We start from the raw sequence: 16,077 nt of genomic DNA, 5'->3' as shown, positions 1-16,077 counted from the left end.
TCAGCACAAGGCAGGTGGTGCAGCTGCCCTGTGTTAGAGCTGCCCACAAAATAAGAGTTCATTACTCTTGATAACGTGCTAAAAGGTGGAGGTTTTCTTAAACAGAAACATCCCCAAGGCTATGCATTTCTCATTTTAAGTTTAAAGACTCACCTAGTTTTATTTTTCTTTTCTAATGCTCTAAAATTTTTCACTTTTTGAACTTCAAAACATGTACGATCATTACTTCTTTCCTTTGAAAATGTTAATACAATTTCAAGTGGACTAACAATATTGAAATGTTTTTAAATTCTATTAGCAATTTAGGATTACATTTCTCTTATAGCCAATGAAGTGATTTATTTTAAAAGAGTTATGGCAGTTATGAGACTGGCATAAAGCTCCATCTCACAACAGATTTGTTTGGAAGAAATTCGGTAAGTTAAGAGGAAGAAAGAGTAAGTCAAATTCTAGAGGGCAAGAAAAGTGGCAATGCAAAACTCATAATTGGCTTTTTAAAAGTATTTATGATGAGTAAAAACATAAAAATGTAAACAGAATACATGAAAGCTGTCAAAGGGCTGAATTCAAATCACCATTAACATTTACAGACCACTGGCAAACCAAGTTGCATAAAAACCAGCTGTACATCCTAGCCTCCAAAACTCAAATATTTTGGTAATGACTCAAATATCTTCAATAAAATTAACCTCAAGAACATACCAATCATATAAATCTACATCTCTAGCTATGTCTTATCTGCTTAGCAACCTACTGTGCAGTAAAATGGCAATGGGAATTGCTGCCAAAACAAGGTGAGCTCCAGCCCTACAAAGTGCATATGAACATCCTCCAAAGGGATCTGCAGATTCAGTGCTGCTTCCTCGCTGCATTTCTGCTATCTTTCTTTGTTATCTGTTGGATAACAAACCAAGGGCATAATTTTCCTCTCACATTTGTGGAGCACACCAACAGAGTGAGCACACCAGCAGAGTGACTTCATATAGACCAAAATATCACGTTTTCCCTTTTATATATTCCCTTTTATTTGACAACCAACCCCCATCCATACCTATTTCTTGAATTTTTTACTCTTTCTTCCCTGCTTTTCTCATGCATCTCTCTGTGCCTTGTTATAGATGGATAATGAGATGACTGGCTCTCACAATTAAAGATAACTATTGTGTGAATATTAAGAAAAGCTTTATTAGTGTATAGCTATGTTATTGTAGTTTAGATGCCCTCTGTTCTCCCCACAGTTCCCTTTCCCCCTGTATTGCTGCCATCAGACAGCCTGGGCTGTCCAGGACAGGTACAAAGGAGCTGCACAGGTGTCCCTGGCGTGGGGCAGTGGGGAATGGAAAAGCTTGGGGGTGCTCAGGGGGGCAGCATGGCAACACCTGACCTCCAATCCAGTTACAAGAAAGCATCTCCACTGATAAATGGCAAAGAAGAGCTGAGTGACAGACTTTGGGAGGGGCCAGGGCTGGCTGATGCAACCCCAGGGGTATAAAAGACTGAACATCCATCTTGAAGATGAACTGGCCATGTGGGATCTACAAGGGCAGTTCTCAGTGCTGCAGCTTTTTCCTTTTGTAGTCCTTTGTTGTATTTTTGTCAAGGTTTAATAAATCTTTTTAAATTTTCAAAGTGAGCAGTTGTTTCTCACAGCCTTATTTGGGAAGGGCAGATAGTCATGGCATATGAGAGAAGCTGCTTGTGAGAAAAACACTTTCCTTCCTCCATACTGACCCAGAATATCACCCTTGCCCCTTTAATCACATCCAGCTACAAAGCAAAGAACCAGAATCCTGTATCTTCTCACTGCTGTTGTGTTGTCACTTCCCTTGGGAAAACAGACACAAGGGACCCAGAGAAACAAGTGCAAAAACCTCTGTATCATGAGCCAAACCTCACAGCAGTGCACTAATGAAGAAGAGCATTGCCTCTGGATGCCCTTGTCGTGACTAGGTGTGCAGGACTGGAGGGAAATGACCCATTTTTAACCCACCTCACTCTGAGCTGACTCTGTAATGCCACAGCCACTCTTCAGGCAGTGTTCACAGCGAGTGTCAGAGCAGACAGCCCGACCATTTCACTGAAGTGAAAAATCACAGCTCTGCGATGATGATGCCTTCAAGGCACATTTAGCTGAAAGAGCCAACACTGTGCTTCAGGAGGAGAGGAAAGGCCACACAGGCAGAATGAAAGAGCAGTGAAGGCAAAAATTGCATTCATATCTAGTCCTACCTATTTGATGGGGATTTTTTTAACAATAACATCATAGAAGCAGACAAGCTCTGATTATGTATGAGCATCTGCACGTACACATCTAAAACATTTGCCAGCAAAAGTGCATTTCTCTCAATCCTGAAGCTTAAGAGTGGATTTGACCATCACAATGAAAGGGTGACAACACTGTCTGACCTCTGCCTGACTTGCTGCCCACCTCCTGGATGCTGACTGGCACTGACTGTTGAGAAAAACTAAAAATAGCCAGCTTGTGTCATGTATTGTAATAAGGGCAAAGGGAGAAAAAGAGGTGGCATATTTGAGGCTCTTGCAGTTCACCCTTCTGTCACCTTCCTCTTATAAATTTTCCCCTTGAGAACAGAGTTTGTTGTAGAAAGCACAATTAGTACAGATGATGGAAGCCAAGAACTTATTAATGATTTCATACCAATGACAAACTGGTAACGAGTTTGAGGTTTGAAGGTAGAAATGGGGAACTGAAGAGAAGAACCCACCCCACAGAAGACCACATTTAAGGGCAGCCTCAGGCTGCAACACAGAACAGACTTCAGTTTGGTAAGATGCACTCTGAATTAATCCAAATGAGAAAACAGCAGCATAAAGAGCACAAAAATATAAACCCCCAAGGTGCTGACTTTCCTTGTATTTTTCAGGGTTTCATAGGTTTTGATTCTACATGGTTTCTTTTTGTTGGTGGAGGATTTTTGCCAAAAGTCACGTAGTAGTTCCTTACAATCTAAAGGCATAGTTTAGATGTGTTTTGCTCCATCTCACTCTGATTGCACCTCAAAAATTATGCATTTCTGGGGTCAGGTCATATCCTGACAGCTAAAATATATCCCCAGGAAAAGGTGAATCCCATTTCCCAAAATTACCTACTAAAATCCCAGGACAAACCCTTATAAATAAATCAGTATTGATTAAAAGACAAGAAAAGAAAAATGGACTGAAAACAAACATGGGTTTTAAACAAATAAGAGCAGATGTTAAAGCTTGAGCACCTTGGCTGGTAATTACTGTTCACAAGGGATTAGCACCCATGAGTTTCCCTAAGGTCTAAGTAAATAATCACAACTCCAGTAGAGATCATTGGGTTTTTCAGTTTTGTATGGTGGATCTCATCTCTGAACCAATGACCAGTCAGTGCCATCCTTTCTGTACCGCTTAAAAATGAGCAGAAAAGTTCAGGAGGAAGGAAAAGAGGCAGTGATGCAGCCATATGAAAGGAACAGGAGAAAGTCAACAACAGAAGGTACAACCATGCAGGGCTACAGTGCATGTGTGGATTCCTCAGGCACATTCTGACACTGAATGACTGGGAAGAAGTTAAAGCTTCTTAGGGAAGCTTTAACTTTTTTTTTTTTTTAACTGAAAACTGCTCAGGATTTTAATTAAAAAAATCAAAGGAAACTAATTAGAATAGGGGCAACAAACTTCAAACTTCATTTTTTTCAAACAAACTTCATTTGTTTTTTAATATTTCTTATCAGTGACACATGTATTCACAATTTATGCCCTATTTGCTTATGCACTCAGGCAGTGAGGACTTCCAGCAAAAATTTCTCCTTTTCCTTATGCCTTTATCTGGAAGGTTGCTTAAGCTTTTGGACTAATGTTTCAGAAAGTCTGGCACCCAGGGTATTTTTCCTTTCTCACTAAATCCTGGGCTAATGAATGAATTCACAAGGTGCAAGTCAACACAGCTCCTGAGAGTCCAGATCACATTGCAAGGATTCTGTAAAAACTGGCAAGGCAGCTAATCCCAGCAATGCCAAAACCCATCTTACTCCACACCACTTGAATAGACAAAAGCCCAAGTTATTTTTAATCAGCAAATTAGTACTGAAAAGAATGAGTCAGCACAAGAAGTCCTTAAGAGGGCTTCCTCATCTAGAAACAAAAGCCAGGCAGGAAAGTTATGCATTTTAAAAACGTTCAACAAAAAACAAAATAACATTTTGACAAGTTCAGAGAGCTGCTAGTCCAATATCCAAGCAGCCATTGGTGTGTGATACCTGGGAAACAGGGATATCCCTATGAAGATGCTTTCCCTGGCATCCCCTACCAGCCCTGGGCACTGGGAGTGGATCTTCAGGTGGCAGCAGCACCGATGGCCCAACCCTCCATGAAATGTGCCTCACTCCTCTTTACACCCAGGTAACACCTCTGGCTTCCAGGGCTGCCCTCTCAGCACGTGCTCACTCAATACCCTGCACAAGGGGGGACACAAAGGCCTTGGAAACACCACCAAGGCACAAATAAGGGGTCATTCTTTCAAAGAACTTACATAAGATCCAGCACTGCCAGATCCCGATTTGATTAATTACCGCCCAAAGATTACCAAGGGCAGCTGAAAGCGCACCCTCTTTCATTTGCTATTTGAGGCCCCTGTTCTCAAAGAAAGAGCTGGGAATTTGAGTATTTTTAATAAGGCACTCTGTATTTATGCAACAGTCCCTTGGTTATGCTCCATTATCCCACTTGGCCTTTTTTTGACCTCCCTAGTGTCCATTGTTTGACTCTGCTATTCCCAGCAGAGCTAAATCCCTCAGCCTTGCCAAAGAAAACAGTGTCATGAATGTGTCAAATCCCAAATTTGTATCCAAAATCCTTGTTTGGGCTCATTAACCGGAAACACAACCACTCAAAGATGCTTTTGGTGGCTTGCAAGTTTATTTGAGGGTAAGAACAGCAAAACAACAAGCTGGTTACCCTGAGAAAACTGTGCCACAAGAAAATGTATTTATCCTGAACTCTTGACCTTCCTATTCTATTACAGTTGGTGCTTATGAGGAGCATGAACTCAGAAACACAATCATCTTATGAGTGATTATAGGAATTTAGGATCATAAACCACATTTCAGGAAACAAGAAGGTGAATCTCACCATAGCCTCCTTGGGTTTCACCTGAGTGGTTTGACAGCCAAACTGTGAAGCAAGAACCCAAAGAAAGCATTTGGTGGTAACTAAGTCAGAAGATGGAGCTGAATGGCAGATCTGTAATTAAATCTTTGTCTGTTAATAGGAACACTCAGAAGCAGTCTGCAGTGGTCTTGCTGCCTATACTCAAAGCTCTTTCTCTCACAGAGAGTCAGCATCAGTCTATTAGTATACCCATTAATTTCACAGCATGAAGAGAGATTTGGTAGGATTACAAGTCACAGCTTGCTGTATTTTTTTGTCTCCGAGGCAAAGAAAACTATTTTGTTCCTTTTCAGATGTCCTGTGAACAGGGAAAGTACATGTACAGAGCAGAGGAAACCATTTAACAAGCTTTCGGAATAAGCTCCATCTGAAATTTTTCCTGAAAGCAGATGGAAACAATGCATTTTTAGCAAATTTTTCAGCCTTTTAAGGCAAAAATATCACCTATGTACACTATCAGCAAAGAAGAGAGAAACATTTATGAGGGTGGCCTGGCAGAATCTCCCTATGGCAGGAGAGAGAAAATAAGAACACCTGTCAGTGGGCAAAATAACACACTATATGCCTAATTTAGAGCTGGTTCTAACCAGTTGACAGTAACTTCCAAAACAAAGGAATGTAAGTATTGTTAACTCCACTGATTATGCAGAAAACGCCCTAAATTGAGACATGAGCACTCTCCTGACAGGAGGAACAGTTCTGCCACCTCTCTATCACACCCAGCTCCACTTTGTTTCTGACACCTGACACCCACCTCTCAGTCATGTCCATGGGCTGCTGTAGCAGCCCTAGAGCTCACTTTGTGTCACTCCTACAGCTGCTTTTCAAAAAGTAGTGCTTGCATTAAGGTCCATTAGGATCAAAACACCATTAACAATGTCCAACACTTCAGCATGTTTTCTTAATTTTTCTCCCTCTAAAAATCATAGAATCATTCAGGTTAGAAAATACCTCTAAGATCATCAAATCCAACCATTAACCCAGCATGGCCAGTGCACCATTAAACCATATCCACAAATAACACATCTATGTGTATTTTAAATGCCACCAGGGTTGGTGACTCCATCACCTCCCTGAGCAGCCTGTTCCAATGCTTGAGCTCGCTTGTGCTGAAGAAATTTTTCTTAGCATTCAATCTAAAGTGCCCTGGCTGTTTCCTCTTGTCCTACTGCTTGTTACTTAGGAGAAGCGCTCAATCCCCCCTCACTACAACTTGTTTTCAGGAAGTTGCAAAGAGTGATAAAGGCTCCTCTGAGCCTCCTTTTATCCACACTAAATACCCCCAGCTCCCTCAGCTGCTCCTCATAGGACTTGTGCTCCAGACCCTTTATCAGATCCATTGCCCTTCTCTGGACTTGCTCCAGCACCTCAATGTCCTTCTTGTCATGTCCTTCATGCCACAAAACTGGACACAGGAATAGAGGTGTGGTCTCACAAGGGCTGAGTACCAGGGAACAATCACTGCCCTGCTCCTGCTGGCCACCAGGTGCCATTTGCCTTCTTGATCACTTGCACACAGCTGTTTCTTGTTCAGCTGCTGTCAACCAGCACCCCCAGGTCCTTTGCCACCAGGCAGCTTTCTTCCAAGTCTGTGGTGATGCATGGGGTTGTTGTGGCCCAAGTGCAGGACTTTGCACTGTTGAACTTCATTCTGTTGTCCTCAGCCCACCAATCCAGCCTGTCAAGGTCGCTCTGCAGAGCCTTTGTCCCCTCCAACAGAGAAACATTTCTGCCCAGCCTGGTGCTGTCTGCAAACTGGCTGAGGGTGCACTTGATCCCCTTGTCCAGGTCATGATACAAGGTCCTTGCTGCAAGTGCCACCACAATATTAGCAAGCAGATAAATATTTACAATCCAAGCTTTCTTTAAATGGTGTAGATGCCAAAGCAAACTTCCACTCTGGAGTAGATTGAGTGGGATAAGGTGTGGATGCAGACACTGGAGAGCACGGGGCAATACCACAAGGGAACAGATGAGATCATTTAAGGATCAGAGTCAACACTGCAGTCACTTAAATCACTCCACTAAAGGAAACCACCAGACCAGAGCACAGTCACAGGCTCCCTGTTCCATGCATAAAGGAAATTAGACAACTGCTTGTCACCATGATATTTTCTGAAAAATCCCTTCACCGGGATTTCTTCTCCTGCGAAGCTGAGAGGTCTCAGAAAATGGAAACAATAATTATCTGATTGCTTGGGAGTGTGGTCTGGAGATCGTTTACCAACAGGTGCATCTTTGATTGGTTCCATGTGAATTGTTTTTAATTAATGACCAATCACCATAAGCTGTGTCAGGCTCTGAGGAGTCAGTCACAAGCTTTCATTATCACTCTTTCCCAGCCTTCTAATGTATCTTTTCTCATTCTTTAGTATAGTTTTAGTATATCACTTATTTTAATAAAATATAATATCATAAAATAATAAATCAGCCTTCTGAGAACATGGAGTCAAATTCTCATCTCTCATCTCCTGTTGTGAGATCTCCTGGGGACCTCACAACACCACAACTACCAGAAAAGCAAGCTAACAAAAGCGAAGAGTTCACTATTTTTGTCACTACACCCAAGCACCCAGCTGCAGGTGGTTCCTGCAGTACCTAATTCCTAGTAGTGATTCCTCTCTTTTCTCCTGGGAAGCTGAAAGGCAGCAAGAGAGGCCTCAGAGAACAGGAAAACAATTCTTATCTCATTTACTTCTCCTGTGTTGTGCTCATCTGGAATGTGTTTGGAGATTGTTTGCCCACAGGTGATTGTTTCATTGGATTCTGCTGTGAGTTGTTTTCACTCATTGGCCAACTGGGGCCAAGTTGCGTCAAGACACTGGAAAGACTCACAAGTTTTCATTATTATCTTTTTAGCATTCAGTAAGTATCCTTTCTGTATTCTTTAGTATAGTATAGTATTCTTTAATATATTATAGTATAATAAAGTAATAAATGAGCCTTCTGAGAACATGGAGTCAGATGCATCATTCTCTCCCCTCGTCAGTGGGCCTACATTTACTATAGACTACCTACATTATACAGATGCACTATGTACCCAAATCTAAACCCAAACCAGCAAAACAAGAATCTGAAATTGGTGTGTTTGCCCTGGTCAAAACCATGACAAGGTTTTGAGTAAAGTTGTTCACATTTAAAGGTTTTAGGTTTTACTCAAAAATTTAAAAGAGAAAAAACCCTAATTTTCACATATGAAAAAAATATAATTTCTAAATAGGAAACAGCAAATTTTGATTTAAGCCATATTTAATATAGAAAGTCCAGTTCTTAATATATAACTTCTTAGATGAAAACCAGCTTGAAGACAATGACTGTACATTTTTTTCTGTTTTCAAACATTAGTTTCCCTCAAAAAATCCAGGCTACCATGCCCACACATTTTCTAATTAGCATGAAGTGCAAGATTTTTATACTGCTGGAGCAAATAATTGTTTAGCTATTGATTAAGGGCAGCAGGGCAGCACAATTTCACCTTAGACTTTTTTTCCCCTGCTTTCAGCAAATAATACATCACAAATTTCTATTTTTCTCTCCCCCCACCCTTCCACTGCCCTCTTTTCTGTTTTTGCCCTCCAGAAACCCAGGTGTGTGCTGTTTCCATGGCCCATTAATATTGCCATCACATAACTCCCCCATTCATCTGTTATCTCATGGGCTGCAGGTACCCAGGTGCCAATTTGTTTGTGCAATCCTCACAGCTGCTGCAGTGGCTTTTTAGTAGAGAGCCTATGAGTTTTAACCCTTTTCCTCCTGGCTTTCTCCTTTTCACTAGTTGTAATGGGAAGAAAGAGTTGATCCATACCTGCCAGCCCCTTCAGACACCAAGACCATGCACCCATCCAACCCAAACAACTCATCAGCCTGGTCCTGTAATACCTACAAATCTTGAACTGTACCAACACTCATCTCCACTTTCTACACTGTCACCTGCTTCAATCTTTGCCTCATTCTCTTTCCCCTCCAGTTGCCACCTGTTTTGAGTCAGGTGCTCAGCTCCAAGGTATTCAGCCTTCCCATGATGGAGGAGTATATACAGACAAATATACAAATCAGACAAATCTTCTCTCTATGAAGATTTCCTGTCTGTGGGCAAAGAAAACTTTCTCCAGCTTCTGAGCTGGGTCATCTGGGTTTTCATAACCACCTCTGCCAGTTAGCAGCTTCTCAAGGTGGTGATTACATCTCTATACAGCAATAAAATATTTATGGTTATCATGAGAAGAGATTTTCTCACTGGCACAAATGAGGAAAAAGTTACTCATCTCCCAACTGTAAGTGAACAGTGCTTTTAAATAGGCAAAAAAACAGACTCCAGAAAATTAGAAAAGGATAAAAATTGTCTTTTTGAAAGACTTTTTTTAAAGAAAAGTATTTTTAAAAATATTTATAATAAATGAGGGCAATTTATACACTATTAGAGAAGTTTATATGATCTAATAACCATAATGATCTCTCCATACAGAGAGGCAACCACCATAAATGGTATGATGCCTAACATACAGATTTTGTAAATCTAGTCTGACTGCAAAATATTATCTCTCTGGTCTCAGTCTTAAAATCTGTATAGTTTTGGTTCAAATTAAACAGCCTACATTCCCTATCTGATGTCTTGGTGGGAGAAAACAATCTACCAGCTTTTCAAAATGTATATTTTATTTAGTTAGGTGATAGTTAATAAGATTCCTATCCAGCGCTCTAGGGATTTTTATTACATCAAAAATAAAGCTGGTGGTGTTTTACTCCTTTAATCATTTTAACATGAAGTAGAAAGCTGTCTATGATGAGAGATTCCTGGTTTATTAATGCCCATCAGGGTGAAGCACGTGAGCAAGTTCTCGGAAAACCTCTTTTCCAAGACATAGATACTGAAATCAGTTTGTTTGTTTTTGCAGTCTGAGGTGTATAATTCTCCAGAGATCTGAGCCTGATAAATTCCCTTTTATAGCAAGGGAGATCCAGGTCAAGCTGCCCTGCAGACATCAGCTGTGACTGCAGGGCAGATACTTGCTAAAAGGTATGAATTTTTCAACTCCAGGGCTATGGAATTCCCAGGATTGCTAAAAGCCATCAGCATTCATGGGAGTGTATTCTTCTGGTTCAGAAAATGTTCATACACATTCATAGGACTATGGATTTCTGTGCAAATTCAGAGAGCACAATGAATTCATCAGATAACTCCCAGGACAGGCTGGAGAGTGGAGAAGCACTGAGTGTACTATTTAGCAGTGTGATACCAATAACAAGGGTCATTTTTTGAAAACTCACCAATCAGTCTTCAGCGTCCTAAGTGGATGAGTGCATGGAGAAATTACCACACATTTGTGTCATCCATGCAAAAACACTATTCCCAGAACCACACAGCAGCTATTCAAACCTTTCTATTAAGACTGAAGGTGAAAGGAATTTTTTTTTGCTGGTTTGTTTAGTTTATAAAATATCTTATTAAGGCTAAAAAACAGCCATAAAACATGTTTTTCTTGAGGGGAAGAGGTATAGGGCAGGGAAGGGAAAAGACAGGATACAATCAGGTAACTTCTGTCTAGAATCTACCCATCTATCTTTGCATCACTCAGTACAGAGGACCACATAAAAATTACATTTTTTCTTTCACTTTTCACTCTAATTAGATTTCCAGATTTACTGCCTAAAGTGACAAATTGCTTCCTCATTGTAGCAATCCACCCACACAGCACCTAATTCTGGCTTTACCCCAAAACATACCAGACACTTCATAGTTTTTTCCCCTCACCTTTGTAGCTGTCAAAATTTGGAGTAAATTTAGTCTTCTTTTTCCTGCTTGCAGGAGGCAGAACCAAGCAGACAAATGCATAAACACTTACAGGAGAAGGTCATGTCCTTTCAGCAGGCACTTGGATATCACAGCCACAGGACCAAGGGATATCAGGCTGAGCACAAGTGAGATTGCTTTGAGCACAAGGTGAAATATCAGCGTAATTCAGTGTGAAAAGATCACAAAGAAACTGAAGTAATTGCCAATCATCCCCTATCTCTTCTTATTATTCAAGTAATTAATCATAATAACGTGTGGTGTAATCAACTGACTGCACTAATTCCATTTATGCTTCATTCATTGATTGTAGTAACACAAAATGAAAGTTCCACTTAGTCAAGGACTTGATACTTGGGGTACAACATCATCTCAGTAATAACAATCAGTATATCAGCCTTATTTTTATTCAAGTAAATTCCTTTATCGTATTTTAATTAACTACTATAGCTTGATTATATTTAGCATTAGAGCAGGAAATAATTGCAGCTGGCTTCACATTAGGAGTTACTATTATCACCAAGGAAACAAGGACAATCAATATTCCAGGGAGGACAGGTACTGAAACTGCCTCCTGAACAAACTGCAGATCAATAACCATGATGGAAAATGGAAGGGAGATTTGCATTTGAAGGAGTCCCAGAGGAAAAGAATGGAGTACAAAGACAAATGTGCATTTTTTCTAACTTGGTTGTTCATTTGTGTCTGAACCCCAAGTCATCAGGACCTGTGAGATAAACCAAACAGGTAGGGCTGTCAGCAGCTGGTTGTCTGCCACCAAGATTTTAGGATAGGATTTTAGGACAAGTAGATCACAAATAATTAAAAACAGATTTGATTTTCTTTTCTTAACAACTGCAACAGCAATCTCAATCACATATTTTAATTGGAATATGGGAACAGCTGGCATATGTGTACTACTTCTTCCTGAAACCTGATCTGTATTATGGGCAAGTGTACAATAAAAATGCTCAATGGGAGTAAAGGCTCAGTTCCAGGGATACCCTGTTCCAGGGCTTTCTGTAGGATAAAAGGATGCTATTCCATCCAGCTACAGAAAACATGGTAGCTGTTAATATTAACAAATTAATGCATTAAGTAATCACTCTCCAGATTCACATCGGAAATATATCCTTCAGCAGCTGGACAGTGGGGAGAATCCCTAAGTCTAAGCATTCCCAGGGAATGCAGGCAAGATATGGGCTCATTTCCAAGGGCTACCTTCCCCTGCATGTAGTTGCTCTGCTGCATTCCATAATTTTCAGATTCCAAAAGGAAAAAAAGATGAGTTATGAAATACTACTTAATTCTCCATCAAAATTATTCAATGTCTCATATGGTCAATAATCTGGCTTCCTTACTGTTACCCATTTTCTCAATATGAGCATGCATTTTAATTTTGCTTTACAGTAGAAGAAAACCAGCAAAAGCTTCATCTAATTCTAGGCAGTCTAGAATACCTGAGAAATTACGTAAATGCTGAGAAAGAGAAGAGATGCATGAATATCACAACAGTGAAGAAAATATGTTTATGTAAAATTCAGTACTATAAAACGCAATGCAAAATGCTAAGGGTGCTTTAGGAGTTACAGCTTCTTGAATTGGGTTTTATTACATTTTTAAGTTGGTGGTGGTGTTCTTTAAAACCAACAAAAGTTATATTTTCTCCTTTGTAAATTGTAGTCCTCTCAGGCCATGTGGTTTCTGGGAGTATCACAGACTGGGAGGTGAGCATTTTCACTTCCTGTAATAATTTGTTTACTCAGAGCCACGTTATCCATGATACCCTAAAGAAATTCAGCTCCATTTACCTCTTTCAAGTCTTGGACAATAGCAGTGAGCCTCTCATTCTCTGCCTGAACATTGGTGACCACAGCCCTGCTCTGCTTGAGCTCGTTCTGCATCTCCAGAATCTTGCCCAGGTAGTAGGCTTCCTTGGATGCAGACTCCTGGAGAAGGGTCTCTTCCCGCGTCTCGCCATCTTCGGCCACTTTGCGGTGCACGGAGAAGGACTGGCCAAAAGCCTGCAAGGGGAAAGCAGAGCACAGTAAAAACCTACTGAAGCAACAATTACCAACAGTAGAACAATCAGAACAATTATCAACAGTACAGAGCACCTGCACAGCCAGCAGGAATGGGATAGATCTGTAAATCCCAAACTCTGACCTATTAAACTCTGTCCCAGCAGCTGAGGGCCACCATCCCACTCAGCTGGAATGAAGCAACTTGAGGATGCTTCTGTTTGCAGTCTGGATTTATGGCCCCCATCCACTTCCCCACCACTGAGATCAAGATGGTGCTCTGCTAACTGGCCATTAATTAGTGCCAGTGTTTAATCCTCCTGCACGAGGCCAGCCCATAATTCATCAATTCCTTTCTTCTCTGGTTCCACAAAATAAATGTGTTTGTTTTGGCTTAAAGAGCACAAATAGCTGATAAATCTCACTGAATTGCTTTCCATTTCCAACAACCCTTTCCTACAGGAGCTCATCTCCTGGTATGGAAAAATGTTCCTATAGCCTGGAAAAATAAGAGCTGAGAATCAAGCAGTGGCCATCTACACCTCTGGGATGCTGAACACAGACTGTGTGAGCCCTTTCATTTCATTTATACTCAGTGTTTTTTGCTTCTGTTGGATATTTAACTGTTTGAGAAGTGTTTAAATAGAGAGAGAATTTCAGTCTCCATGTTACTGGCTTACACTGATCAATTTAATAAGGCAGTATTCCTCAGTGACAATTTCTGATGTTATTTTTGACAGCTCTGGAGTAACCTGGAAGAAAGCTAACTACAAGCCAGAATAGTAGACATGATGGAGAGATCATTTAACTATAAAAAATGGGGGGAAAACCCAGCAAAAATGTAATAACTTAAAAAAGAATAAAATAATAGACACAAAAAATAAAAATAGCAATAAAATATAAAATAAAAGCAAAACCTGATTTGAGTGTATTACCTTTTAAAAAAAGACACTTAGTTGAAAATGACATGACCTGATTCTGGAGAAAGACAAAAGAGGGCTTCTAATGGGAAGACTATTTAGCCTAACACAGGCAGAAGTTCTCTCATGTATCTTAAATCCAAGTGAACACATCTGAAAGACCACCATTATTATTTTTCTCTCCTAATACATGAGAGAAATTTGAGTCATGGTTACATGTTATTTCAGTGAAAAATTACCCCTAAAAGCCTCATTTCTACCCAGTTCTGTAAAACCACAGCACACATTTGTACCCACTGTAAGCTGTGGCCTCCTTTGCCTTGCCAAATTAAATCCATTGTTTCACTGCTGCTATTTATAGCCTTTCAGAACACGTTCTAAGCTGTACTGGCACTAGAACTGAAGCAACCCTTAGAAACTTCAAAGTAAAACTCTCTTCAAAAACTTCTCAGCTTTTAAGTCTACTTCACTTGGAGAATCCTGTGAACTCAGCATTAAAGGATTTTAAAAATATTCAATAATGTATTAACCCAGCTGTCTTCTCAAAAAGCTGTAAGTTACTGAAATAGCAAGCATCAGCAACTTCCAAATAGGATTTTCCAAATAACAAGAAATTCAATTTAATGAAACTTAAGCACTGATACATGTGAATCTAAGACAAGTGTTTTGGGAACACTGCTAATAAATTATCTTCCTCTACATACTTATGACTCACTTTTCCCAGTTTGAGACTGAGCAAAAAGCACCACTCAAATAAAGCAGTCAATAAAGTCAAACAATACAAATATTGCAATTTGTATTTACAAATTGTAAATAGATTTATAAGACAAATGTAAAACCAAAACACAGCAGAAGAGCAGGTAGGACTTGCAGGGGTGGAGAAGCTCACAAATAGATGTTACCTGGAGCCCTCTCTCTATCAGAGAACTACAGTTCAACACCAGTACAAAGTGATGACAGCCTTCCAGATGCATACCAGGTTTTCCCTAATGTACTCTGAAGGTGCACTTTTAGCATGTGTGATGTTTGAGAACAGCTATGAACACAGATTTTGGGGATGGTGCACAGCATAGTGGAAAATTACATTGTCCTTGTCACATTCACATTCTCTGAAAAATTCCTTCACCCAGGATTTTTCTCCTGGGAAGCTGAAAAGCCTCAGAGAAAAATGAAAACAATGATTACCTCATTTGCTTCTCCTCTGTTTTGCTCATGTGGAATGTGTTTGGAGATTGTTTCATTGGACTCTGCTATGAGTTTTTTCCACTCTTTGGCCAATTGGGCCCAAGCTGTGTCAGGACTCTGGAGAGAGTCACGAGTTTTCATTATTATCTATTTAGCACTCAGTAAATATCCCTTCTGTATTTTTTAGTATAGTTCAGTTTAGTATTCTTTAATATATTATAGTATCATAAAATAATAAATTAGCTTTCTGAGAACATGGAGTCAGATCCATCATTCCTGCCTCCATCTGGGGGCAACCCAAATACAATATGTATTCCACGTTTCCTTGTACCTATGACCACACAAAATATATAAACTTTTTTTTTCTTATGAAACCAGTTTGAGCATTACTGTATCACAGAACAGATCAGGTTAGGAGGGACCAGTGGGTCATCTAGTCCAACCTCAGGGTCATCCCCGAGCACATGGCACAGGATTGCATCCCAATACTTCTTGAATAGCTCTGGGCAATCTGTCCCAGTGCTCAGTGACCTGTATAGTAGAATTTCTTCATCATTTCTTTGATGACCAAGCCTGTCCCAACCCACCCATATCAGAGTATTCCTTTCCTAAACTGCTATCAAGGTGTTAAAATGAGGGGAAGGAAAGCAAGCAAGCATAGTTCACTTTTGATATTGATGCTAATGATGCAGCTCAATGCAGCAAGGAGATGAACATGAAATACCTTTTAGTTATAAGGAAGCAAAAAGTTCTGCTTCTCTATTTCATAGCCTGTACAGAACACCAAAAGGTTTCAACTTTCCAGACATGTCCACTTAAAGTCTTCCATGAGATTGATCACTTTTAAATTAAATGACATATCAATACTTTTCAGCTGGTAGCCAAATATTTGTTCTATTTTGATTTTATCTTTTAATAATTTGCTTAATACATTTACTTATCTGTAAGATCTTACAACCTTGCTATAATGTGAAATATTTCAAGTAACTGTGCTGACATGAGA

The 16,077-nt window shown here is 40.0% G+C and overlaps 1 protein-coding gene across 12 annotated transcripts in view; it reads right to left on the bottom strand.

Moving 5' to 3' along the window:
- BICD1 (BICD cargo adaptor 1) overlaps positions 1–16,077 on the bottom strand; it is a 166,601-nt gene that overhangs the window by 66,321 nt on the left and 84,203 nt on the right. For all 12 annotated transcript variants that reach the window (XM_074539075.1, XM_074539076.1, XM_074539077.1 and 9 more), the window contains exon 2: positions 12,760–12,972. In XM_074539075.1, coding sequence (XP_074395176.1) covers positions 12,760–12,972 — 213 coding nt within the window. The remainder of the gene's footprint in view (positions 1–12,759; positions 12,973–16,077) is intronic.

The sequence above is a fragment of the Zonotrichia albicollis genome, chromosome 4 (genome assembly GCF_047830755.1).
Source record: "Zonotrichia albicollis isolate bZonAlb1 chromosome 4, bZonAlb1.hap1, whole genome shotgun sequence".
NCBI lineage: Eukaryota > Metazoa > Chordata > Aves > Passeriformes > Passerellidae > Zonotrichia > Zonotrichia albicollis.
This window is presented reverse-complemented; position numbering and strand designations above follow the sequence as displayed.